Source organism: Myotis lucifugus, unplaced genomic scaffold (genome assembly GCF_000147115.1).
Source record: "Myotis lucifugus unplaced genomic scaffold, Myoluc2.0 scaffold_8, whole genome shotgun sequence".
NCBI classification, from domain to species: domain Eukaryota; kingdom Metazoa; phylum Chordata; class Mammalia; order Chiroptera; family Vespertilionidae; genus Myotis; species Myotis lucifugus.
The window spans coordinates 15,422,110-15,449,593 of NW_005871056.1; the positions used below are offsets into that span (position 1 = coordinate 15,422,110).

The 27,484-nt window shown below is 49.8% G+C and overlaps 2 protein-coding genes across 14 annotated transcripts in view; one reads left to right on the top strand and one right to left on the bottom strand.

Annotated features, from left to right (window-relative positions):
• MTMR14 (myotubularin related protein 14) overlaps window positions 1-27,484 on the bottom strand; it is a 51,172-nt gene that overhangs the window by 3,927 nt on the left and 19,761 nt on the right. For 8 of the 13 annotated variants that reach the window (XR_001347097.2, XM_023749690.1, XM_014451367.2 and 5 more), the window contains 11 exons: window positions 26,618-26,688; window positions 23,413-23,487; window positions 18,631-18,697; window positions 17,116-17,201; window positions 16,777-16,853; window positions 16,485-16,521; window positions 13,398-13,468; window positions 12,606-12,664; window positions 12,294-12,432; window positions 11,413-11,592; window positions 155-310 (listed from right to left, as the gene is read on the bottom strand). Coding sequence is in view for 11 of the 13 variants with exons in the window: in XM_023749690.1 (XP_023605458.1) it covers window positions 155-310; window positions 11,413-11,592; window positions 12,294-12,432; window positions 12,606-12,664; window positions 13,398-13,468; window positions 16,485-16,521; window positions 16,777-16,853; window positions 17,116-17,201; window positions 18,631-18,697; window positions 23,413-23,487; window positions 26,618-26,688 (1,018 nt within the window). In the remaining 2 variants the exon portion in view is untranslated. Of the gene's footprint in view, window positions 1-154; window positions 311-11,412; window positions 11,593-12,293; window positions 12,433-12,605; window positions 12,665-13,397; window positions 13,469-16,484; window positions 16,522-16,776; window positions 16,854-17,115; window positions 17,202-18,630; window positions 18,698-23,412; window positions 23,488-23,720; window positions 23,875-26,617; window positions 26,689-27,484 lie in introns of all 13 variants that reach the window. The other 5 variants (XM_023749689.1, XM_023749687.1, XR_002828010.1 and 2 more) reach the window with 3 other exon arrangements.
• Window positions 24,559-26,094, top strand: XRCC3 (X-ray repair cross complementing 3). Its single transcript, XM_023749694.1, is given in 6 exon segments — window positions 24,559-24,683; window positions 24,685-25,223; window positions 25,226-25,298; window positions 25,300-25,431; window positions 25,433-25,469; window positions 25,471-26,094. Coding segments are annotated over 6 exon segments (1,086 nt in total). The 3' UTR covers window positions 25,651-26,094.

The window sequence follows — 27,484 nt, forward strand, 5'->3', positions numbered from 1 at the left end:
AAGTATACTTAGCTAAGACACTGGGGTGGGGCAGGGATCCCAAGCCAGCTCCCTGGGGCAGGCTGCTGCCTCATTCCTGACCAGCATGGTTGTGTGCTCACCAGCTTTTGATATGGGCAGGGGAGCATCCTGCCTTCTCAAGCAAGACACTTACAGACAACTGTTAGGGAGCTCCTCCGGGAAGCTGAAAGGGAGAGAGGAGTCTGGGTGCAGGACAGCCCGTTCCTGAATACTGCCACAGCCTGTTACCATCTGCCAGCTGCCAAAGTCTGTGGAGAGAGAGGATCCGGGCAGGGAATGGTCCACTGATCTGGGGCAGAGAGGAGAAAGGGGAGATGATGCACAGTCAGTCATATGCCTGACAGGGGAAGCACTGGAGGGGTGGGGGTTGGCTGCTACGGTGGCCCTGGGCCATGGCCGCAAGGTTCTGTTGGTGGAGCATCTGTAAAGTCAACCACTTTCTCCAAAAGTGCAAAGACAGCTGGATAGACCAAGAAAGAAGAATACAGACCATAAGGCAGGCTCAGCTGTGAAGACAATGCTTAATGCAAAGACTTTCAGAAGCAAAAGAAGAGCAAAGCATGGTGACAAGAGGTGAGCCATCAACCAAAGCCTGCCCTGGTGTCTGACAGAACAAGTGAAATATCCACAGCACCAAAAGGAGGGGAGCAAGGCTGGATGCCCCTTACTCCCCAGCACACAGATTAGCATGGAGGCTACACAGAGCCCAGGGCCACTGAGCTCCTGTCAGAGACGTGGGAGAAAAGCCTCTTGGGGAGAGGGGAGGGTGGTGACCTAGATTAAGAGCCCTAGCCCCACTCTGCAGTGCCTTCCAGGAGCCCTAGTTTGCATTCACAAGCACACCCAGCTAACTCACTGGCTATGCCCAGAGGGAAGGGATGAATCAGGCAGGCAACTTGACAGCTTCATCAGGCCTGTTTCAGATGGAAGTTTGTGAAGTGCAGGGAGAGGAAAATGGTATTGGGAATCTACTGTGCCACCTCCTCCTCACTCAGAGCCAACCCCTCTGCCATCTCTGGGCAACAGCGCAGCCATTAGAAGAGGAAGGAAGAGAGGGATATATCAAACAAACCCTTCCATCAGCTACCCCATGTCCCAGACCCCAGAGATGCATCATCTTTGATGCTTGACCCTTTATTCTTTAATTCAAGAATAGCAGAAGGTGCTCCTGTAGGGACCCAGAATCAGAGTAGAAGCATGAATAGTGGTGTAGGGAGTATGGAACAGAGAAAAACGTTCACTGATCTTGGCCCACACAGTTGGCTGACGTAAAGAGCGACAGTCCCCCATCACCTCCCATACCTACCTTAACCATTCCCATTTTAGAGACAGGGGAATGTCAGCCCAGACAGGTGAAGGCACTTGCCCAAGGTCCCACAGCCAGGCAGCACAAGAAAAGATTTTTAAAGCCAAGTTTGATTACAGATTTGTCCTACAACAGAACTACCTTGAGACCAGGGAAAACAGATGGCTTTCTACATTAAAGTCACCATGAATCAGAACCTCCTGTAACACAGAGACTTGCCACATTCATCATTCCTGCTAAACTCCGGAAGGTGTGTGACAGCAGCATTAGAGATGAGAACAGGATGTGGTCTGGTACCTGGTGGAAGATCCTAGTGCCCAACAAAGCAGGGCATTCTTGTTTCTAGATGGAGACTAGAAACTCAGGCTGTAGGACTCAGGCTGTCTGTAAATCAGAGAGACAGGAGAGGACAGGCCATGCCATAGTCTGGTGCCTGCCCTCGGCTTCCTCCAGGTCAGGCCTTCAGTCAGCACAACCCCGCTAACATCAGCCTGGCTCCACAAATCTCATCTACTATTCAAACTTTAGGGTAGTTTCTTTTCCAGTTTTAGTGGCTGTGAGAGAAGAATTCCTAAACACCAGAGTGTTGAGGGACTGAAAGGGATGCTGAGTAGAAGAGGCTGGCAGAATGAGGCACTCCTGGGGCAAGGACCACGGTTTCTTATACCTCAACCTTACTCACCCAGGGCCAGCAGAGACTCAGACCACCAATGGGAAAATATTGGACAGACAGAATGTGGTTGCAGTGAGGTTCCCTGCAGGGATTCCTGGTTTGGGGCTAGTCACTTCCCTTTACTTCCCCAGTGTCCAGCAGGTAGCACCCCCAGGCAAGAATGACACCTGGAGCAGCCAGGAGCAGCTGTGAGATGGGATAGCTAGCAGACAGCAGCAGGGTACATGATCCCAGGGGACTGAAGCCATCTCAGCAAGCAGCCATCTTCTGCATCTTTTTCAAGAGTGAGAACAGGCTCCTACTTGAGGCTTTTGTCAAAGAAAGGGTTGCAAAGCAACTGTTCAGCTCCTGGGTTTGAGAACAAAGGACTGTGCTAAGCAGAGATGTGCTTATAAATGCAAGTATGGATTAGCTGGCTAGAGGGGACACCTAGAGATGAAAGGAAAGAGTCACCAGAAGGGAGCACCTGAACCTGCCTAATGAAAGGAAAACTTCAAGTCAGCCTCAGTACAAAGTAACTCAACCATTTTTAATAAGACCCCAGACCCTTTCTCAAGCACGGGGGGGGGGGGGGGGGGGGGGGGTTGGGCCCCCCCCCCCCTTTTTTCAGAAATAGAGGAAAAAAGGGGGCCAAGTAACCCCAAAATGGGGAAATGGGGGCCGGGTTGGTAAGGGCCTCTTTTCCTATCCCCCTAATCCAAAGGCCCCGGGGGGTGGGTTCTTAGGGAAATTTTCCCCCCCAAAAAGGAAAAGGCCCAGGGCCAGGAAGGGGAACCCTTTAAACCCGGGTCAAAGGGGAAAAGGGAACCCCTTTTTTTGGGTGAATTTTTTTTTGTAAAAGGGGTTTTAAAATTTAAAAAAAAAATAAAAAAAATTAGGCTTTTTTTTTAATTGGGTGCCAAAATCAAAAAAATTCTATATTTTAAAACGCCCCCGAGGTTAGGGTTTTTAAAAAATTTGAAAACCTGCCGAAAACAGGTTTTCCTCCGTTCTCCTCGGTTGCGGGCACATCCATCCCCAGTAGATGTGCAGGAGGCAGCTGATCGATGTTTCTCTCTCATCGATGTTTCTAACTCTCTATCTCTCTCCCTTCCTCTCTGTAAAAAATCAATAAAATATATTAAAAAAAAAAAATGCTGACACGCTGAGCTCAAAAGGTTCGCCATCGCTGGCCTAGGCCCTCTTCACAGCACCAAGAAAGCTGCAACTCTCACGTTCCCCCCACTTCCTGCTAGATACTTGCTGTGGGCCAACTAGGGCCGGTGTCTTTTTAAAATTTATTTTTTGATCTTCACCTAAAGATATGTTTTTATTGATTTTAGAGAGGAAGGGAGTGTGGGAAAGAGAAAAACATCGATGTGAGAGAGAAACATTGATAGGTCACCTCCCATACCTACCCTGACCAGTGATCGAACTCTGCAACCAAGTTTTGGTGCATGGGACGATTGTCCAACCAACTGAGCCACACTGGCCAGGGCCAGGCAGGTGTTTTCTAGACAGTCCTTTTTAGAAGGGGGTAGAAGGATACCTATACAAGCCAAACTGGTGCAACCCACATAGCTAAAGCAAGAAAAAAAAGATCTGGCCTGGCCTTTTATCTGCCCAGTGCCCTGACATGGCTCACTGGCCCTCAGATATGTAACTAATAAGGACAAATCCTTAATCACAGCCCTGACCAGTTTGGCTCGGTGGATAGAGCATTGGCGTGTGGACTGAAGTCCTGGGTTCGATTCCAGCCAAGGGCATGTATGTACCTTGGTTGCAGGTACATCCCCAGTCAGGGGTGTGCAGGAGGCAGCTGATCGATGTTTCTCTCATCGATGTTTCTAACTCTCTATCCCTCTCCCTTCCTCAAAATCCTTAATCACAGCTACAGTTTACTGAGCATTTGTGGAATAGATGAGTATTTACTACGTGCCAGGTATTCATTATCTCATTTAAACACAATGAGAGGCCAGGTTCATTACTCCCCCTTTAAAGATGGGATTCAAGAAACTGAGCTTACAACTACAGCCCACAGATGGGTGCACTTGAAGCACTCAGCTTGGGTGACTGGGGAGGCTACACCATGGGGCACTACAGGATACCTACTACATAGGCCACTCTACCAAGACTGGGAGATGAAGCAGCTCTACCTAACACACAGAAACAAACATGGAGAGGCAGCAAAATGAGGAGACAAAGAAACATGTCCCAAATGAAAGAACAGACAAAACTCCAGAAACAGATCTAAAAATGGAGGCACGCAGTCTACCAGATGCACAGTTCAAAACCCAGGTTATGCCTTGGCTGGTGTGGCTCAGTTGGCTGAGCGTTGTCCCATGCACCGAAAGGTCACCAGTTCAATTCCTGGTCAGGTCACATGCTCAGGTTCTGGGTTTGATCCCAGGTGGGGTGTGTGCGATGTTGCTTCCCTCTCGCATAGATGTTTCATTCTCTTTCCTTCTCCCTTCCTCTCTCTCTCTAAAATAAAAACATATTTAAAAGACAAACAACAAAAAAACCCTCTCCAGTTATAAGGATGTTCAATGAACTTCAGGGAAGAGTAGATGAACTTAGCAAAAACTTCAATAAAGAGATAGGATCCATAAAAATGGAGATAGAAGCATAAAGAAGAACCAGTCAGAAATGAATACAATAACGGAAATGAAAAATACATCAGAGGGAAATCAATAATAGAGTAGATGAAGCAGAGGATCGAATCAACGATTCAGAAGACAAGGAAGCAGAAAACACCCAATCAGAACAATAAAAAGAAAAAAGAATCCAAAAAATGAGGCGTGTTAAGGGACAACTTCAAGTGTACCAACATTCTCATCTTGGGGGTGCTGGAAAGAGAAGACATAGAGTGAGAAATTGAGAACCTACTTGAAGAAGTAATGACTGAAAATTTCCCTAACCTGGTCAAGGAAAAAGATACATAAGTCCAGGAAGCACAGAGAGCCCCAAACAATATGAACCCAGAGGCCCACATCAAGACGCATCATAATTGCCCTAGCCGGTTTGGCTCAGTGGATAGAACATCGGCCTGCGGACTGAAGGGTCCTGGGTTCGATTCCAGTCAAAGACACATGCCTGGGTTGCAGGCTCGATCCCCAGTAGGGGGCGTGCAGGAGGCAGCTGATCAATGATTCTCATCAATGATGTTTCTATTTCTCTCTCCCTCTCCCTTCCTCTCTGAAATCAATAAAAATATATTTTAAAAAATACATCATAATTAAAATGCAAAAGGTTAAAGACAGAGACTCTTAAGAGAAAACAGTTAGTTACCTACAAGGGAGTGCCCATAAGACTGTCAGCTGATTTCCAACAAAATTTTGCAGGCCAGAAGGGACTGGCATGAAATATTCTAAGTGATGAAAAGCAACAACCTACAACCAAGATTATCATTTAGAATCAAAGGACAGATAAAGAGCTTTCCAGACAGGAAAAAGCTAAAGGAGGTCATCACCACCAAAACAGTGTAAGAAATGCTAAAGGGCCTTCTTTAACCGTTTGAGTCCCAAGCAGCGCAATTGCGCTGCTTGGTATTTCTTGACATAAAATAAAACAAGCGCTATCACGCTGTTTGGGTCTTTTTGTACTCATTTAGAGAAAGCGCGGTTGCGCTGTTTGGGATTCTTCGACAGTGTTTTTTCAATACCCCCTGGGACTCAAACGAATCGTATGTTTTCTCGACATAAAATCTCAGCAGCGCGATCGCGCTGCTTGGGACTCAAACGGTTAAGAAAAAAGAAAAAAAAAGAAAAAAAATATGAAGAAAAATGGCAATAAATGCATATCAACAATTACTTTAAATGCAAATAGATTAAATACTCCAGTCAAAAGACATACAGTGGCTGAATGGATAACAAAACTAGACCCTTATATATGCCGTCTATTAGAGACTCACTTCAGATCAAAAGACATATACAGACTTAAAGGGATGGAAAAGATATTTTATAAAGATGCAAACAAGCGCCGAAACCGGTTTGGCTCAGTGGATAGAGCGTCGGCCTGCGGACTGAAAGGTCCTGGGTTCGATTCCGGTCAAGGGCATGTACCTGGGTTGCGGGCACATCCCCAGTGGGAGATGTGCAGGAGGCAGCTGATCGATGTTTCTCTCTCATCAATGTTTCTAACTCTCTATCTCTCTCCCTTCCTCTCTGTAAAAAAATCAATAAAATATATTTTAAAAAAAAGATGGAAACAAGCAAAAGGCTAGGGTAGCAATACTTATACCAGACAAAATAGACTTTAATCAAAGGCTATAACAAGAGACAAAGAAGGACTCAGTAATTCCACTTCTGGGTATTTATCTGAAGAAACCCAAAACACTACATTGAAAAACTATCCGCATGCATATGTTGATTGAAGCATTATTTACAACAGCCAAGATATGGAAGCAACCTAAGTGTTCATCAATAGATAAATGAATAAAAGAAGTGGTGCATATGTACAATGAAATATGACTCAGTCAAAAAAGAATGAAATGTAGCCATCAGCAACAACATGTATGGACTTAGAGGGTATTGTGCTGAATGAAAGAAGTCAGATAAAGACAAATGCCATATAATTTCACTTATATGTGGAATCTAAAAAACAAAATAAATGAAGCAGACGAAAAACAGACTCAAAGATACAGGGAACATTTTGATGGTTGCCAGATGGAGGGGGTACAGGAAGATGGGTGAAAAAGGTGAAGGGATTGAGAAGTACAAATTGGCAGTCATAAAACAGTCATGGGGATGTAAAGCACAGCATAGGGAATATAGTCAATGATATTATAATAACTATATATGGTGTCAGATGGGTACCAGACCTAGTGGGGTTACGACTTAATTTATATAAATGTATAATCACTGGGTTGTACACCTGAAAAATAAAAAAACAAGACAGGGCAGTCAGTAATGCATTTAGAATCCTGCCCATCAAAAATACATAGAAATAGGCCAAGGTTTGGTAAAATTTTCATTTATTTCTAAAATTCACTTATGTAAAATTCCCTATTCTCCTCTGAAGCCATGTATACCAAGGACTGGCAAAACAACAACAACAACAACAAAAAACCAACCAAAAAAAAACACCAACAACCTGAGCTCAGAAGGAAAGTGATTTTTCCAAGTCACAAAGTTAGAAGTGAAACTCAGGTTTGACCAAAGCCAATGCTAGATCCATAATACACTGATTTTTCTTCCTGATAATGAATGGGTGGTAGGGACCTCAGGGATTGCTTCAGTGATGGACACGTACCTTCCAACTGGACTAAAGCATAGAGCTTCTGATCTATGGATAGAAAAGAAGTCAGTATGTGATCCTTGGATGTGAGAGAGGAAGCAGGGTGTCCCAGGAGTGAGTGGCCACCACTAGTGAAGTTGGATAGAAGACAAAGATAGCATATAGGAGGCAAGAGGAAAGAACCAAAGACTGCCTTTTCCACTGTGCTTCTCCACATGAACCGTTATTTTTCTTTCCTGTTTAAACCCATTTGAGATGGTTTTTCTGTTACTTACACCTGAAAGCACCTGAGTTGATGGCTGATGATGAAGGCTTGAATATACATAGCTAGGAAGGAAGGACCTAGGAGTTGCCTAAGTCTCTGATGAGAAATTAGAATCCCAAAATCATCAAGTGACATGTCTGAAGTCATGCAGGGAATGAATATTTTACTTGAGGGGGCTGGGTGTCACCTAATCCACATACCAACCCCCCACCAAAGCCTAAGCCTCTAGATGATGATCTCACAGCCTCTACCCAAGGGAATGCCTCCAGGAATGGGGCCTTATGGGAAGAATCCTTCAATTCAACAAGGACCTGAATTCATAGAGAAACTGGCTTTAGAGATGGCTAAATGGGATTTCTTACATTTGAAAAAAGGAACATCACTTTCTCCCAGGCAGGCCTTTAACCATTAGCACATATGTACACACATGTATGTGACCCAACCAGGGACCTCTGAATTTCTGCAGCAGTCCAAAAGAGAGGTCTTTTAGAACTCCAAGTTTTCTCTTCAGGATCTCAAGCTGGTAATGCCTTTAGGCTTCTCACACTCATCCTGGGTCTGGAGCTGTGGCCTCATGCAAAAACACATCAAACATGGGATAGGAGCCCTATGTATTGCAGAAAGCAATCTGGTTTCTCTGCTTCATTAAACACAGCCTGGGACAAAGCTCACTGCTTATAATAAGCAGTTAGTAGGTGGTGGATAGGGGAAAAGCAGCTAGCTGGGAGGTAGAGTTGGTTCCTATGTTACTACTTAGGTATTTAACCAGGCTGCTGGGTGACCCTCAGCCCAGTTCAGATGCTCTTCAGGCTTTGCTTGGCTTCATGCTGGGCACAGTGCTAGCACTATTCCTCCTCAGGCATGGGCAGAGCTGTGCTAGCAACCCTGCACCCCTAACGATGTCTAACGCTGGAGCAGAGACCAAGGTGACACGGAGCTGGGCCACTTACTAACCACGGCTTGGGGGGCATATGAGCTTGGAGCACTGGTACTGCCTCTTCCCAGCCTCCAGCCCCCAGCCCTGTAGCTAATGAGAGATTTAACAATGGTTCCAAAATGGAGCTCAATCAGAAGCTGTTGCAATGGCAGCTAATAATGCAAAAAGGCCACGGATTCCTCATGAAGGGTATGGGTTAGGGCTGGGTACGAAGAAGTACCCCCACAGAAGTTTCTTCCCAACTTGACACCTACTTCTTCACTTTAAACAAAGCGTTACCAATTCCTTTTATAGGGAAGTCCTGCTTTAAAAGAGATATACTGTGGAATTTGGAGCACACGAAACCCAGAGAATTCACATTATGAGAGGAATTTTGGCTGCCACAGATAGCTTTACTAAAGGGTTTCTTTCCATACAGTTCCTCTACTGCATTAAAAAGCTGATTGGCTGTTGTTACCTAAGAGAGGCAGGGCAGCTAATGACAGAATCCCTCAGGCACTTTAAGATAAAAGAGACTAAATTAATTTTAATGTTAATGGAAATACATAATTAGAATGCTCCAAATCTGAATAATCTAGTATTTCAAAACCTCTGGCAAATAGGCATCAAATCCAGAACCTTGTCGCCTGGCCAGTCCAGGCAGACTCCAAGTGGGCATTCCCAGAATAGCCCAGCAGAGTCACCAAACACCTCACAGCAGCCCACCTCACGCCTTTCTGTCCCACTTTGGTCCAGCTGTCCCAGCTTCAACCAGGCCCTCGCACACAGGGCTGAGAAGCCAGAGGACATTCCAACCCTTCTCAGCCTCTGAGGGAGGGTCCTTGGTTGTTATCCTGGACTGGCCATTTGAGTCTGAGTCGCCCAGTCAAGCGGAGAACCACCATTGAGACTCAGGGAAACAATCCCAAAATTTGAAAGTAGGCTCTATGGGCAGGAAGAAGGGAAAAATAAAAAGCTAAGTGTAGGAAGAGGTGATGGATTGCTGCCCCAGCAGGGGTGCCCCCAGCAGCTGGACAGTTAAGACCAGGGCAGAGCCCTAGCTGGTTTGGCTCAGTGGATAGAGCGTGGGCCTGTGGACTGAAGGGTCCTGGGTTTGATTCCGATCAAGGGCACATGCCTGGGTTGAGGGCTCGATCCCCAGTAGGGGGCGTGCAGGAGGCAGCCAATCAATGATTCTCATCATTGATGTTTCTATCTCTCTCTCTCCCTCTCCCTTCCTCTCTGAAATCAATAAAAATATATTCTTAAAAAAAAAAAAAGACGAGGGCAGGGCCTCAGAGGTCAAGAGCAATCTTTCTGTTCCCTTCCCAACTGTCCAGCAATGCTGCTGGACAGAAAGAAGGTGGAGGTGATGAGCAAGAACTCCAGTCCAAAACAGGGAGGGTCACACAGAGCTGCAGCAGCTCTGGACCTGCCCCAGGAAGCCTGGGCATGCAGACAAAGGTGGGCAGTGGGTATACATAGAGTGTGAACAAGCACAGGTACGCTTGCCCAGCACCCTCCACAAACTCTCCCGTGCGGTCAGAGAGGTTGTGGTCTGTTTAATAGATTCAGCTACAGCACAGGCAGACATGTTAGTGCTCCTAGCTGAAGGGCTCACCTTCAGAGGTGAGTGCATAAGACCCATGTGAACAGTGCCATCTGGAGCTCTACTACTCATCTGCTCTGCCTGCGTGGGGAGGGGCTCTTCCCCATCACCTGCTTTTGCCCACAGAGAAAAACCAGAGGATGGTGATGAGAGGAGAGTTCCAGAAGTTTTGGGTTTTTCCTTGTAAATATGCTTGTGACTTCGGGGCTCATTTCCTCCTTGATATACAGGCCTAAAACTAGGCAGATTAGGCTCCAATCCAGGGTGGACTTCAATGCTTACTCTCCTTTGTTATTTTTTATTTTCTAAAGTTTATTTAATGATTGATTTTTCTTTTTGTAAATATACATATTTTTTATTTATTTCAGAGAGGAAGGGAGAGAAAGATAGAAACACCAATGATGAGAATCATTGATTGGCTGCCTCCTGCACACTCCCTACTGGGGATTAAGCCTGCAAACCGGGCATGTGTCCTGACCGGGAATCAAACCATGACCTCCTGGTTCATAGGTCAATACTCAACCACTGAGCCACACTGACAGGGCAATACTTAAGCTATTTCTGAAATGCCCATTTCTCCCTAGAATTTATTAAGGACCTCCTAAGTCCCACACTGCTTTGTTTTCTCCAGAAGGGTCAGACATTCTTAAGGCTTTAGAAAACAAAGCAATTCACAGAATTCTTTCCCTGGGATATGGCATGGAAAAAGAGGTATGGAGTCAGCTCAGAAATGCTTTCCCCAAGTGTCAGACCATCCCTCAAACCTAAGCCCTGCCTGTGCTCAGCTTTAATCTGATCTAGGAGACATCATTCCTGCAGCAAATCCAGCCACACCTGTCCATCATGGCTGAGCGGCTCCCGTTCTCGGTATGCAGTCTCCTGAAGTTCGCCCCAGCCTCGCACGTCTAGCCTGCTCTCTATGATCTGTTCTCCTCATTGCTCTACCAATTCAGACAGAATATGAGAGCCAGAGGAGACTCAGGATCTAGATCCATCTCTTTCATGAGAATGTGAGGTCCATAGGGAAGGGGGTGGGGTAGTGGGCTGAGACCTGCCAAAGGCAACAGGTGAAGGCAACCCCGACTCTCTGTCCATCTCATCACAACCACTACGCCTTCTGAATTCCCCATCTGCCAGGGTTCTGGGAAGGAGTCTCAAGCCACTCTGCAAAACAGCTCTTGCTCTGTGCCCAAACATTAACCCATCCTCCAGACAGTGAGTTGGTCTCCAAGCTTGTCAATTCCCCCTAGCCTCCTAGGTATATCGCCCACCAGGCTGCATGCCAGGAACCCTGTCTTAAGACTGCATCCGAGGCACCACCTCAGGTGCTAGAACCCTACTCTCCAACCTTATTAACAGGGGAGGGCTAGCCACCTCCTCCATTAGAGGCTCTGGAGCTCCTCACCTGGTTTTGGGGACCTCCAAAGGACTGCTACCTATCCTGAAAAAGTTGTCAGAATGGTTCGAGGAGGAGGAGCTGGAAGACTTGGCTTCGATCAGCCCCTGATGGGAAGGCAGGCGGTCCTCCGAGGGCTGTGGCCGGTTCCAGAGCACACTCTGTGGAGAGGATGAGTGGCTCTTCCTCCTGCAGTGGAAAGAGTAGGGCTGTTGGCCAAGGGGCTGCCCTAGGCAAGCCCTTGGCCTACTTTCACCAAACCTCAGAGCCCAGTCTTTACTTCCAGTGGGAAAATGCCACAGGGGAGTGGGCATACATCAGTACTCCCTTAGGCTCGGCAAGGGCAGCAAGAGCAGGGTCATCACAGAAGAACTGTGGCATCCAATTAATGCCAACTGGCCTTAGAGCACATTACAAAACAGATCCTTAACTAAGTTCAGTAAAGGCCCCTCCCTCCAAATGTTATACAAAATTTTGAGCCATTTGTCTAAGGAGAAAGTCATCAGATTCTCAAAGGAGTTGACTCAAATAACTCCCCAATTCCCAATCATCATTTTGTACTCACATGTTTTCTTCTTTTTTCTAAACTCCTCCCCCCTCCTCCGCCCACTTCCCAGGCAAATAATACAAGGGAGCTCCTCCAGGGAGTCCTTTAACATTCAGCTTTCCCTCACCCAGCCCTGTCGCTTCTCCCTTTATGCTCCTGGGCCACCACAGGCAGTGCCCCTCACCAACCAGATGGCTGGCCTCCAAGGCCCAGAAGAGACAGCAGGGCATGGAGCTGTGCTCTTAGTCCTACTGTCATGGGCCCCTTTGTTCCTGGGACTCCCTGGAGCTGGTGACCCTGGGCCACAGCTGTGAGCAAGCTTAGTTCCAGCCTGGCCCCTCACCAAGCTGCTTGAGTGTGTGCTCCTGCAGGGACCAGCTCTATGGCCTCATAGGTGAAGCTCCCAGCGGCTCCTGGGGAGCTCTCCATGACCAGAGAGAAGTCACTGCCAAGGCTGGTGGTGCTGCCACGGTCCTTTCGTCCTGAAAGACGCCAATGCCATCAGTTCACCACATTATCTTCTCCCACTACAGGTCCCCACCTCTTTCATACCATATAACTGGAGAAAGAAGTTTCTAGAACAAACAATTCCTGTGTGGTCTATACTGAGAAAGATGCACAGAGGAAGGGAAATCTGCTGGGGCCTGTGACTCACTCAGCATGCAGATATCTTCCAGGGTGAAGCCTGAATCCCGGGCTGGCAAACTTTTCCTCCTGTAAACAGTACGCAGAATGGTGAATTCCGGATTGGGCTGGGGTCTCCTTTGTCCCCTCCCCCACACGCAGCCTACCTGGGAAAGAAATTCCAACCCACCAAGGCAACTCATGGAGTCAGGTCTACCTACTGTGTTGCAAAATACCAGACCCACTTCAGGCAAAGCCTACCTCCTCCCTGTCAGTTTGGCCCCTTAAGAATTCAAGTCTGGCCAAACACACTGGGAGCTTGGATTTGGAAGGCAAGGGAACTCAGAAAAGCCACCAACTCTCACAGGGGTCCTAAGGCAATTGCCAGGCTGGGAGCAGACTCTGCTGGCAGTGATGGGCTGCACAGTGAGTGGCGCAGACACGCCTTGCAGTAGCCCAGGGAAGGCAACAATCCTCTCAGGCAGGAGAACTGGCTGCTTTGGCTGGGTGCGGGCAGTTAAAGTCCTCCTGTCCTTGGGCTGGCTTTTCCTACGGCGAATCACCTTGTTCTCCTAGCTCTCAGAACCACTCGTCTGTCCCCAGACCTTCCGGACAGTGTAACTGCAGGCTGACCTCAGTTATACCTCAGAAGAGCCTCTCCACCAGGGATCCCTCCCCTGGCCTCAGAGAGAAGGCTGGAAAAGGCCAGCTACCAAGCATGCAGGGAAGCAGGGCAGGGTAAGGTGGCAAATAAGACCCTGCCTGCACATAGGGGCCCTTCCCAGAGTACCCTGGTCCCAGTGTGAGAGAGCAGGCTTCTTACCTCTGTGTCTTCAGAGAAGAGAACTCCTCAGAGATGATATGCTTCAAAAAATTGAAGCAGAAGAAGAAAATCTGAAGAAACAAAAAGCAGTACCCATGAAAACACAGCCTTCTCCAGAGAAGAATCTAGGGGGCAGAATGCCCAGGAGTGGGCAGCCAGCCCCCCTAGTCAACCCCTTGCTGGATGGCAGCCCTGTGAGGGACCCTGCTGGATATTCTGGTCTGTAAATGGTACGGGTGGTAGAGAGGGCTTAGCAGGCTAGGCAAATGCACTTAGGCTGGGGTGAGGGAGGACAGGACTGCAAGAAGGTAAGCCATGGATTTTCACTCTTCAAATTCAACATGAATGCTCTCAAGCTACTGAAAAGGACGAAGAGCACAGCAGCTTCCCCTCTCTGCCTCTCCCTAAGAACCCCAGGGAGAAAGGCTAACAGAGGACAGCTGGGACAGATTACTTTGAGTCAAGGAGATTAAATGAACACCAATTAAGGAATACAACAGAAGGGAAAGGAATCAGATTTGGTAGGGGGGACGCCCAGAAATAGTGATTCAGGAGAACCAGGGGTGAAAGACAGCCACTGTCTAACCCAGAGCCTATACTGCTCAGGAGTTGTGAGGGGCAGGTCTAAGTCTGAGGTGGGCAGACAGGAGAAGGTGCTGACCTATCCCCACTGACCTCTCTCTTCCAGCCATCACCCTCGTGCAGTGTGGCGAACCTAGGACACGCATGTCAGAGGTAACACGCGAACTCATTTTTTTGGTTGATTTCTCTTTGTTAAATGGCATTTAAATATATAAAATAAATATCAAAAATCTAAGTGTTTGTTTTACTATGGTTGCAAATATCAAAAAATTTCTGTATGTGACATGGCACCAGAGTTAAGTTGGGGTTTTTCAAAATGCTGACACGCCGAGCTCAAAAGGTTCGCCATCACTGCAGTCAGATGGACCGCCATTAAATGCACACAAGGCAGTCTTTGCCGTTTTTAAACTCCCCAGTGATTCTGGAAAGTGTAGTCCGTGTACCCCTCATGGTATCCCAGAGCCCCATATGATCTTCTCAAAGAAAAAAGAGGGAACATCAGGTCAGTATGAAAATGTTGTGTTACATAATATTAAGTAGGTGTTTTCACCAAAGACTTTTAGTCTTTAATATGCTAATGTGCTGCAAATCTCAAAGACAGGGGAGACGAACAGAGTGCTATTTAATAGGCCTCTGTTTTTTGTTTTTATTTATTTATTTTTATTTTTTAAAGCATCAATGCTTTCCTTCATTTTTTTTAAAGATAATGTCAAGTCTAATCTGCCAAATATACAAGCTGGATTTGTGTTTGCCTGGGTGCTGCATAGTAAACAGAGTGTCTTAAAATAATTGATGGGTAAGGTTAAGAATGGGCCTGGCCAGAGGGTGGGAATGGGGCAGGGAAGGGCAGAGGGGAGGCCTCCGTTAGAGAAGACTGGCCAGGGATGAGCGTGACCCTCAGGGACTCAGAGGGGACCCCTCTGAGTTAACACACAGGCAACACCAATGGGCTGGTTGTCACAAACTCACCAGCACCTGCCCCCAGCACAACAGCCCCCTACTGAGCAACCTACTGGACAAATGGAAACTCTTCTTACCTCACCTCCCAGGCACCCTCAACAAGGGTTATGAATTATAAAAACTGCAGACATTCGAACGGTTACATATAAAATGCTGCCCTGCATCTTTCTGTCTCAAAGATAGCAGCTGCCCCTTCCCTCATCTCACCCACCATCGCCCTCATCCTCCCACAAAAAGATGAAGAGGAGGCCCCAGACCGTGGAGAGCCCCTCATCTTGAGGGGCTGCTGCAGCGAAAAGTATCAATGGCTTGAGTGTCCGGTGGGGGTTAGAGAAAAGCCCACACCCTGAAGACCAACCCTCCTAGCTGAGGAGACCTTTTGTATATGCCGAGACATGGCAAGATTTAAATCCAGACCCCACAGGGCTTAGCCCCATCTTCTGTGGAGTCGCTGAAGGCAGAATCTGGCCTGCTTTGGGGGTGCAGGAGATGGCATGGAGGGCAGAATGTCCTGGAGCGCCAGTGAGTCTAAAACAAGATTGCAGAGGGGTTTTACCTGCCGATTTCAATGCCAAAGTCAATGCCTCTAACAGAGTTCACAGAGGCCTCTCAGGAGCTGGCTTATGAGCTCTGCAGCCCTGGCAGATGCGATAAGTGCTTGGAGGAAGAGATTAGGAAGGGGCAAGCAGCAGCTATGAGAAAGGAACAAAAGAAGGAGGCACAAGATAAGATGCCTGGAAGAGAAGGCAGCCTCAGGAGAGTGAGAAAGATGCTTCAGAATTCTAAGGGGGGGACAGGGGACAGAAGAAAAAGCTAACACTGCGTGACGGCTCCCACGCTGGGCATATGCACTCATTCTCTTTGTGAGGGAGCATGACGATTGCAAGAGACTCAAGGTTATTCACATCACCCAAGGTCACCCAGGTAATAAGTGGGACAACTCGGATTCAAACTCAGGTCTGACTCTCAATCTGTGTGTGAGGAAAACAAGGATACTCAAAAAGGCAGATACTGTGAAGAACAGCAAAAACAGATGGGGTATGGTGAGGGCAGAGATGAGCAGGAAAAAGGGACGACCCCTCAGACAGAAAGCAGGCCTTGGAGCCGGGCTGGTGGTGAGGAGTAGGGCATGGACGGCCCTGGGGCTTAAAAGTTGCTGAGTGAATGTGATGAGAGTGGGGGACAGGGAAGAGCATCTGGGTTTTAGCTGAAGAATGAGGGGCACAGAAAAGGACTTGTAAATTGGTTACAGAGCTGAGTGCAGAATACAAGGTCACGCGTAAGGATGGCAGCAGAAGGAAGGGGAAGAGCTGCCACCCGGTCACAGGGGGTGTGGGCAAGGGTATCTCCCAGTGCAGAAGTTTAGAATGGGGCTACTGTGCCGATGCTTTCCTGTCATGCTGCCGAATCCCAGCACACAGTGGGAAAGCGATTGCCCCTAAAGTGTGGATACCAAACAGACCGCCATCCTGTCCCTCTTATGGGTCAAAGAGCCCAAGCGCTCAGAGCCCTGGCATGTGCTCGCAGACTGTCAGCAGTACCCACCTCCTCTCCTTTGCTGAGCCGATCTACCAACATGTGCCTGCAACAAAAAGGCAAGGAGGTCAAAGACAGCAGCGCTGAGGCAGGAGGGCAAAGGGGGACCCAAGTCACAGGGACTGTGGCTTTGACACCAGCCTCAGGTGGGACTGACCTGCACCTTTCAGTCTTTCTCAAGAGGGTGGGAGTGTCCTCACTTCCAACACTATCCCAGAAGCCACCACACCCATGGACACACAGAAGCAAAGTTCTCAAGGCATTGCCCCCACCCAAAACCTGACATTCCCCAAAGACTTACCCAAAGAGGAACCAGTCATAGGCCACAGTTAGGTAGAGGACCTCAGCAGGCTTCAGGGACGTGTGGATGAGCCCATCCTGGAGAGACCAGGGAGACGTGCCAAGATCAGAAAGATGCCTTCCCGTGACAAAGGCCCCTCCTTGTTCCGGGGGCTGAACCACAACTACAAACCCAGTGACAACAAGGCTGCCAACAGCCCCAGAAAAAGGATTAATCATGACACCTTACTCCAAATCTTCTCTACTTTCTGGAGACAGTCCTAACACTCCCAAAGGGTAGATCGTGGCAGGGGCCTCAAAATACTCCCTGCCCAGCCCATCCCATCCCATCCATACTCACAGCCCACAAGGAAAGGCGCAGAAGAGAGATGAAGAGGGGCGTCCGATCCCAGCCTGAGATACAGTGTACCAGCAGCCCGCTGTCATCTACTCAGGAACCAAAGAACAGAGGCCCAGAAGAGAAGCAAACATAGCTGATGAGAAGGAAACGTATCACACCCTTGGCCTGGTGTCAGAACCAGGCAACCCATGGTCTCCCTCTTCCTCCCCAAGATTCTCCGATCTAGTCCCACAAAGGGATGGGTGGTGGGCACCCATCTGTCTGCAGCACCTTTCTCTTCTTTCTCCTGCTACATGTTCTCAGGGTACTTTTAGGGAAGCAGTGATGCCTGGACAGTCGCTCTGCCCAGGTCATTTAGGTGGGGCTGACCTGCATGTCACCGCCCAGCATTTCTCAGGGAGGGTAGTAGAGAAATTTTAGGGGAAAACAATTCAATGTCCCAAGAACTTTTAGGATCCGTGGCTAACACCCGCCAAATGCTAATGGCCCTTTCCTAGTTCCTAAAACACCCAACTTTCCAAAACCACCCTGAGGGGCAGTACAGCCCCAGACAGAGAACCACTGCCTAGCTCCAGGGACAGGAATGACTCTTTTGCAAACCTGGCCACAGTGACTGGTTCAGAGATGGGCACTTGACCCAAACTGGGCCACTGAGCATGAGCTCTGGGACAGAAGCAATCTCTTTCTTCTGGGGAAGTTAAAATGGCAGGAAACAAGTCTGGAATGGTTGCGGGCCATGAAGCTAATTAGACAATGGGTATGAAAAATAAAGAGAGGTTCTTTGTGGTATTAGGCACCTGCCTCTGCTCTTGGGCCTGGTTGGTTATGTAAGCTGATATATTTCTACTTGTTCAAGCCAGTGCAAACCCACAGAATTACTATTATTTTTTTAATATATTTTTATTGAATTCAGAGAGGCAGGGAGAAGGAGAGAACGATAGAAACATCAATGATGTGAGAGAATCATGGATCAGCTGCCTCCTGCACACCCCACACTGGGGATCAAGCTCGCAACCCAGGCATGCGCCCTTGACCGGAATTGAACCCAGCACCCTTCAGTCCACAGGCCGATGCTCTGTACACTGAGCCAAACCAGCTAGGCCAGAATTCTTGATTGATATTGAGAAGAGTCAGCTGCTCCAGAGACATCCAATCAAAACAGCCAACTGGGGTAGGTTGACTAGTCCTCTAAGGGCTTTTGCATGTGCCCAATAAGAAGCCAGGACTGATTTTCTCTCATCTTTCTGAATTAAAAGAGGCCATTCTGGCCCCCAACAAAACACTGATGCAGTCCGCAGGCCGACGCTCTATCCACTGAGCCAAACCGGTTTCGGCTGTTTTCTAGGGTTTTAAGGACATGGAATAAAGCTGCCAATGGACAAGGGAATCCCCAAGTCCTTCTACCATAGAGCAAAATATACTTGTGTGGCCCCAGCAAACACACATTCTCAATGTCATGACCTGGGAACAGCCAGGGGATCCAATGGCTGAGGGCTCAGACAGAGGCAGACTCACCGTCGCTGTTAATTATGGAAAGCAGCAGTTTCAGGTAGTTTTGTGTTTGTTGCACCAGGTCCCAGCTCTGTAGGGGAAGAAAGATAAAAGGGGTCTAAGAATAGATATTTAACACAGACTGAGAATTTGAAGTTTTCAAAAAAAATAAAATGCTAAGAGTTATTCTGGGGCAATAAATACTCATGGTCCCAAATCCCAATAACCAGACTTCATTCCCCATTCTGAGAACTCCTTACACCTTTCCCTGCACCCTCACCCCACGGGTCCCCCTTACTGATGACGGTGAGAAAGGGAAGCCATGCAGAGGCCTGGGCAGCCCACAGCCCCACACCCACAGCAGCAGTCATCCAGTGACCTCCTCTAAGCCCTGGGCTCCCACGTGGCTCTCCAGGGAACTAACAGAAGGAAACAAAGAGCCTTGAGCTGGTGGCCACTGTTGCTAAACAGAAAGAATCATTCCTTCATTTGCTAACACATCACAGAAACCAAGGAAAATATCAAGCTTCTCATCAACCATGTTTCATTTGCTTTTACTGCTATTCACTGCATACCCTGTCTTTTGATGAATAATAAATGCAGTCTGTTAGGCAGACAGAATCTTTTAAAAACAGGAAGCCCATGGGGTGGGAGATGAAAAACAGGCAAAAGCTGTAAAGAGATTGGGACCTCTGTTCTAGCCCAAGAGGTCTAGACCAGATGCTCTTAGAAACAGTCCACTCGGATCTGGAACTCCATGGAGGGGCTTGACCCAGTTTTGCAGCCTCTTCCCCCAGGTGGGGAAGCCTCTCAACACAACCACGTATCCATGTTCCAGGGCTGTGCAGAGGGCGAATATGCCAGTGAGAGCGTGCTTCCCGGGGGGAGGGCGAACACGGCACCTGTAATTGGAATGGTTTTCCCAGGAATTTAAAACAGGCTCATTTACGTGACCCTCCCAGGGCCCCTGGTGAGTTCTGACCCACTTTCAGCAGCTCCAGAGACAGTGCTGCACTAATAAAGCCATTACCCGCAGGAGCACAGGGTCTCCACTCATCTGGCTCAAGCGTGTCAGACACACCACTGCCAACAGATTTCCTCAGAGCTGTAATTCTCGAAGTGTGAGGAAGAGCAGGAGCAGGAGGCAGGAGCTATGTAGCACAAAGCCCAGGGAAGTCAGGTGGGCTGGGGGAAGACTGCAGCAGCAAGGAGTGGACAGGACCGAACAAGGACCAGAACCAGGTGGTTATTCAAAGGGGACACTGACAACCAGGGAGAGGCAGCAAATTCACAATGAGCTCAGTGCTGGGAGAGGAACCATAGGCTGGGCGATGGCTTGGTAGAGGCTCAAGGTCACAGAGCTAAGCTGAGCTGGGGCATGAACCCAGCCCTGCCAGACTTCGAAGTTCACGTTCTAAGTCGCATGCTACACTGCAGGGACTTTTCCTACAATACCTACAATACCAAAGATACAAAAGTTTGAGGAGATTGCAGGATGTGAGGAAGACCTGGGAAATGCACTAAAATCTAGGCTAACCTGACTCTCTTATCCGACATGATCCATGAAGTCTCTGAGTGTGGAGGTGAGCACCAGGCATCTTACGTTTTTATGCCTGCAGTACTCTTCCCCCCTGACTGGAAAGCTCATTATCTCTACAGTCTTATTCTGTGGCCACTGGTCAATACCTCTATTATGCAGGTGATGGCTATTTTGTTGCCTCTCCTACATTGAGCCCAGCAAGGACAGAGACCATTTTGGCATCTCTGCATCTCCAAGGCTTAGTGCTTTAGGGACTATTCACGGTCAGGGGATAGCTTGAGAAGCAGACACTGGAAGGGGTCTTAGGGCACAGAAAGAAAAAGCAGACCTCTCTGGATTCAATCTGGTCGCGTGGAGAGCAGCAAGACCATATGTGTCTTGCCACAAGTGCTCTCCCCTTGTGGACACCACTAAGGGGCTGGCCCTGGGACTCACGGGGCTGCAGGAGAGGGAAGGCAAGTGAACTGCTGCAGGTGGACTGACGAAAAGAAGACCTCTAGGATGCTGTGGGACCATGTAGTTGGTGGGGTGAGCTTGGCCTGATCCACGGGGAGCATTAGGGAGCACTTTTTGGAGGTGGTGACATGAAAATAAGAGGAGAGGGAAAGCGGACAAGTGTTTCTGGCAGAGAGGACAGCATGTGCAAACCTGGAAAGACTCTTCCCTCAGGGGCTAAAAGAAGCCAGTGTGGCTGGAGGAGAGGCTGGTCATCCACAAGAACAAGGCTGGGACATGGCAGCTGGTGGGCCACATAAGGGTCCTGGACTAAAGTCAGTGGTGGGCGCCTGGCTTGTGTGGCTCAGTGGTTGAGCACATGCCCGGGTTGTGGGCTGGATCCCCATTGTGGGGTGTGTAGGAAGCAGTCAATCAATGATTCTCTCTCATCATTGATGTTTCTATCTCTCTCTACCTCTCCCTTCCTCTCTGAAATCAATCAATAAATAAAGTCATTGGCGGGTTTTAGGGAAGGGAATGACTATGAAGACCTTGCTCCGTGATTTGAGTATTGCTATCTGTGAGGTCCTATTCAAGTGCTTTACATTCACTGTTTCCAGTTAACCCTCAATGCGCCCACATTCAGACAGATTCTCTGAGATGACAGTGGCCTGGACTAGGCTAAGAGAGGGAGGCAAGAAGAACTGGAGAGTGTCACCAGGGACAGAGATTTAAGAATTGATGGGATATGGCAATGGGCGTGGGGGGAGAAAAGCACCCAATTTTTGAGTTTGAGCATCTAGGTAAGTGGTGGAGGGTCTGGCAGCACTGTAGGCTGTGGCCAGTTTGGCCAGCTTGAGTTTGAGATGGCTGCCCAGAGGGATACTTGCAAAAGGTGATGCAGATGCAGATCACCAAGAGGCCTGGCCTGGGTAACCGGGCAGTGGGCTAATGAGTGAATGATGAATGAGATGAGGAGCAATGGGGAGCCCTGGACCCCCATGTGAAGGGGCTGAAAGGCCAGAAACCACACCTGGCTAAAGAAGAGGATGGTAGGAAGCCCATGAGACCAACCAGTTGAGCAACTGGGGAGGCTGGAATCCTGAGAGGAAGCCCTGCCCTTCTACTTTTGTGCCTGGAACGTTATTAGTGTTCACTCCCTTGAGCTAGCAAGCTAGTAAGTAGCCTAGTTCTTAATTATTATCACAAAAATCAGTCTGGCATTTCAGTTAAGAGGACACTTTCTCACAGTGATCATATTTGAACCTCGCCACAATGCTGAAATAGGAGTTAACTCCACTGTCAGAACTGAGGACACTTGCTCAAGGCCACCGAGCCTTGCGAGAAAGGCTGAGCAAGCGGGGCCTAGATCCAGGGCTTCTATCTACTCAGAACTCCTCCTCACACACACAAGACTCCTTTCTAGAGAAACAAACGTCCTTAGCAGTGTCAACATATCGAACCCCTACAGTTGCACCTTACTTGATGAGTAAGCAGTTTATCAGATCTAGTTTGTACCCACATAAGGAGAAAGATGTGCCAGAAGGGAGAATAAGTGTGGCTTGGGGTAGGGCCTACCTGAGACCTCTGCATATAATAAATTAAGAAGGAAGCCTGCAGGTTCCTTTGGCCACTCACTCTGCCCAGGTAGTCTGGGACTTGAGACCAGGCAGCAGGGCCCCCCAACCTGTTCCTTCTCCAGGCTCCTGGGGCACAACAAACACTGGCCTGCTGTCGTTCCTAACACGCCCTTGTAGAAACACCTGCATAGAGAAGACCTGACACCACTCTCATTCACTCAAATCGTCATGGAACATCTGCTTTGTGATTAGGGGCTGGATGTATAAGATAAAAGAAGCACAACCTCTACCTTTACATACCACCTGCTACCAGGAAAACAGTGCAGGATCATAAGGGAGCACACAGCTGCCTAGGAGGTGCGCTGGGCCTCTCTGAGAGACCTCAGGGCTGGATGGGAAACGTCAGACCTGGGGGTGGAGGAAGAGAGGAGGGAGACAGGAGGTTTCTCAGGTATTCACTGGCTCGGCCTTTCTAGCTCGAGGTTCTGTGCAAGGGATGCACAGGCGGCGGCTCCCCATCCTCCTGGAGCTCGGTCTACTGGAGACGGGGAAGCAGATCTCTAAACCAGTGACCACAGTTCAGTGGAAAATTCCATGATAACTATGCCTAGGAGTCAATGGGAATGTGGATACAGGTATGTGACCCTCCAGGTGTGGGGAGAGGACATCAGGGAAGTCCTCCTGGAATGGACACTGAGCCAAATCCTGAAGGCAGTGTGTCAGCAGGCAGAGGGAACAGACAGGGAAAACAAGGCTGAAGCCAGTGGCAAGGAACTGCTGATGCCTTTGGACTTGTACAGACAAAACACAGTAGACAGATGGATCCAGCCAGTAAGACTGGGGCCTCTTCCATGGTAGCCGGCGACAGAGAGGAGCACAATGGAAGTAATTTTGAAGTTTTTATAATCAAATGAGGTCAGGCAGCTCTGCACTTCCTCTGGCAGAACACACATTTAAAAGGAAAAATGAAAAAAATTACTAAAGCCCAGAGCTGGAAAGCAGACACAACGAGGTCCTCTGGAAACAGAACCCCCTGGTGGACACAAATGTTTGAGTCACGTTCAGAAAGCTTAGATTTTCTGGGCCAAGAGCAAATCAGGAGAGAGAGTAAGGAGATGAGCAGCTCCTCCTTCCCTAGGCAGTGCAGGTCAGAGGGCACCAGCCAGCCTTCAGGTATCTGCACGAGGGACTGGCACCAAGCGTCCCCTTGGCCCCTTCCCTTACTCTGCCCTGCTCGAGTCAGGCCCTCACCTGATACTGGCTCCAGTCAATGTTCAGAGAGCAAGTCAGGAACTCGGGGATGCTCAATGGGGCATCGACGTAGTCCTGGGGACAGAAAAAGACACGTGAGATTTGGACTGGCCATCAGGAGAAGCCCTGGGACAGGGCAAGTTGTGGCCCTGAAGCTGTGGCTACCACAGGCAGCCAGGATGTCCCTCCGTAGTGCTTGCCCGCTCTGAGCCAGATGCCTGTGCTACCCTAGAAGTAAGAGCTTCAAGTGAAAGGGACCGGATATTGCAGCTGAGTGGAGCTTTTTGGTTGGCGGCTCGACTGTTTACCGCTGAGACAGATGTGATCGACCTGTGTTCAGCCTCCAGCAGGCTCTTGTGGCCTGCTCCCACCGACTGGGGAAGGAACAGATGCTGGTCCCACTCTTGACACAGATGGCGGAGCAAAGAGGAAGGACTTTTCCTATTTTGTCCCTGAAAACACCTTTACAGAAAGGGAGAAATTAAAGGGGAAAAGGAAAGTATAAATGATGTGAATGTAAACATGTACATACAAGAAGGAGAGAAAAAAATGAGACTCATTTAGGGAAGAGAAGAAAATGACTTGTTTTCTCCAAAAAGATAGTTAGTTGTTCTCCATAGTTTCCCTGTACAAAGAAACATAAGACCCAAGTTGAAGGTGAATGGTGGAGCGCTCACGCAAGGGTCTGGAGGAGGCGCACAGCCCAGACCCGGTTGGGGTGATGGCAGCAATCCTGGAGCCGTGGGGTGAGAGGTGCTCTTTGCCCTGGAGGCGATGTTTGGGGTGGTCACTCTTCCCACCTGTCCTTGTCCTCAGGGATCCAGGATTCTGAAGATGGTCTCCCTGTCCAGCCACGTGAGGACACCACACGTCCTTTGCTGCCCAGCCAGATTCCCCATGGAAATGCATTCAAGGGAAATTAAAGCGGAGGATACAAAAAACACTTCATTTGAGTTTCTGTTACCAGACGGTGGCTCCAACAGGTGTTGCCTTAGCCTTGCCCTGTGGGGTCCCTGCCGAGTGCTGTCTCCAACCGTGGGCTGGCTGACCTGTAGCAAAGGAGCCGCTGGGTGATCTGACCTACCCTAGCACATAGAATCTGTGTCCCTGGGAAATTGTTCGTCTTTGTGGTTAACACCCTGAAAAATGGATTTGGATCAGTTGGACCCGAATCCCAGAATTATCGCTGCAATGAAGAAAGCCAAACTGAAATCCACGAAGGAGGTTTTGCACTTTTCTGGACCAGACCTGCAGTGGCTGACCCGCCTCTCGGCCCGACGTGCAGCACCTGCTGAGGACCGTCCACTCGCACCTGCGGAGAGGCAGCCTCTGCACAGCATGGGACCTGCACCGGCAGAAGGGGCGCTGCCCTGAGCAGCACCAGCACCTGAGCCTGGGCTGCCCGGTGCTGGACGGGCTGCTCTGCGGGGGCCTGCCCCTGGGCCGCATCACTGAGCTGGCTGGCAGCAGCTTGGCAGGGAAGACCCAGCTGGTGCTGAAGCTCTGCCTGGCCGTGCAGCTCCAGCGGCAGCTGGGAGGCCTGATGGCCAGGGCCGTGTATGTGTGCACAGAGGATGCGTTCCCTGACAGGCTCCTGCAGCAGCTCATCGCGCAGAAGCGGTGTCTGCGGACAGATGCTCCGGGCAACGTGGTGGAGATAAACTTTGGTGACCACATCTTCATGAAGCACATGACTGACGTGGGCGCGCTGCTGGAGTGCGTGTGGAGGAAGGTGCCCCTGCTGCTGTCGCAGGGGAAAGCGTGCCTGGTGGTCATCGACTCAGTGGTGGCCCTGTTCCGCTGCGAGTTTGAGGGGCCCGGGCTCTGCAGGCGCTGGGGGCCACGCTGCACAGGCTGAGCTGCACCTTCCAGAGCCCTATGCTCTGTCAACCAGGTGACGGAGGCCGTGGAGGTACGTGGAACGCCTAGGGCCCCGTGGGAGCGCCTGGCTCCGGCCCTCGGCATCACCTGGTCTGACCAGCTGCTCATGAGGCTGGTGGCCAACTGGCAGCAGCCCGAGGGGCTGCACCCTGAGGGTGGTCTTCGCCCCTCACCTGCCCCCCCTCCTCCTGTTCCTACACAGTCAGCACAGAGGGCGTGCGAGGAGAATGGCTGGGACCCAGTCCTGCTGACCAGGAAAGCCGCCTCCTCGGCCTCCCAGGTCCTGAGGTCAGCTCGGGCCCCTTGGGGCCAGCGCCTTCCTTGCCCCAGTGGCCAGGAGCACGGCCCACTGTGTGAGCCAGGAGGGAGGCCCTGCACGAGGAGCAGCTCTTGCCCGCCCCATTCCGAAGCGGGGGTTTAGAAAGGGTCTTTTACTTTTGTGTTGTCTCTGCCACCAGCCCCTGCTGGGTCGACTGCCAGGCGTCTTGCGAGAGGTCGGCCCATCTGCCAGGAAAACCGTCCCGGGCACAGGAGACTCCCTTAGAGGCAGGCCCTGCCCATCCTGGGTGCTGGCGGGACCCGGCAGGATGCCTGGCAGGGCCACACAGGCCCAGCTCCTCGCCGTGGCCAGGGCCTTGCTTCCCGTGAAAGCAGGGCCCATGTCAGCACAGGTCCTGCCCCTCTGATCAGCTGGTGGTGGGACGCAGGGCCCAGGGGCCACCGGGGGCTGTGGCTGCCCAGCCCAAGGGCATGGCCTCCATCTGGGCAGAGCCGAGTCTGTCTCCACCCCGTCTGCTCCATGCCAAGGCACCTCATGTGCTGCCTGGCGTGTGAGTGGGCACAGCTATGCCCTGGGACCTGTCCCTGTGACTCGCTCTTGGCCGGCCAGGTTCTGAGTGAGTGACCCTTGCTCCTGTTCCCGTCCCAGCCCTGGAGGCGGCGCCTGTACCTCCAGAGAAAGGGGGCCACCGAACAGCCAGGGACCTGCCACCCCTCCCCCTCAGCACCCCAACCCCAGCCGCTGCCAATTCTGGGGGGGCAAGGGGGCGGCCACCCCTGGGACAGGACCACGCTGTTTGGACACCTTTCTGTGGCAGGAAGACCCATTTTAAATGTCATCACATTCCCTACGTGTCCTGTGCCCTGCGAGGTGGGGGGCAGGTGTGGAAGAGAAGGCGCCCACAGGGCTGGCGCCGCATCAGGAGAACTTTCCACAGAGGTGCAGGCTTCACAGCGGGAAGCGAGGCTTTATTTTTGTATGAATAACAACAATTGCAAATGCGGGGGAGGGAGGAAGACCCAAGTTGACAAATATTGTTCATACCTGCTTCCAGTTAAAAATGAGCCCTTCAGCCATGTAATCCCGATCCTTATATTCCTTGAAAAATTCACAGCCTGGAAAAGAAGGGCAGAGTTACGACACCACTCTTTCTAGCCCAGTCTCCTGAGATGCCCCAAGTGCTGCAGGAATGAGGGGGCCACCAGCTTCTCCACATGGTAGGCCCCAGGTGAAGCCACAGTTGACCTGGGGGTGGGGGTAGGGGGAGGGAACTGGAATGGGCAGGCGAGAGACAGGGAGCAAGCCTCCGAGCTAGTCTGGTTTCCAGTTACATGCCTTCCCAAGGATGTATGACCTGCCTGCATACCTCTCTGTATCTCTCTCCATCTGTACTCACTGATGGAGTTATTGGTTACAACTTTCTCGTTTCAGGTCCCTTGTCCTACATGCCCCTGAAGTGTCAACAGCCAGCAAACAAAAGCATGGTTTACAATTTGAGTCCTGTCAGCACTATCTCAGCAATTTATGTAGTTACAGATCACTCTCCCTCCGCTCTGACACCAACCTCGCAGGCTTTCAGTGAGGGCTAAACACTAATGTACTGGAAAGGGCACAGACAGTGCCTGAAATGTGACAGGTGGTCGAGAGACAAGTCCAGCTCCAACAAACCTGGCCAAGATGTGCTTTCTGTATCATTTGCTAGAAAAAATGATAAGAAACTCCACTAGGGCAAATCCTCAGGAATATAGAGAGGAAAAGTTGAGAGAAAGGGCTTAGGCAACATTCCCAGCTTCAAATCTCAGCTTTTGGCTTAGCTCTGGGACGGCGAACAAGTTGTTTAAATTCTCTAAGCCTTGATTTTCTCATTTGTAACATGGTTAAGGATAAAGCGAAATAACACATATAAAACAC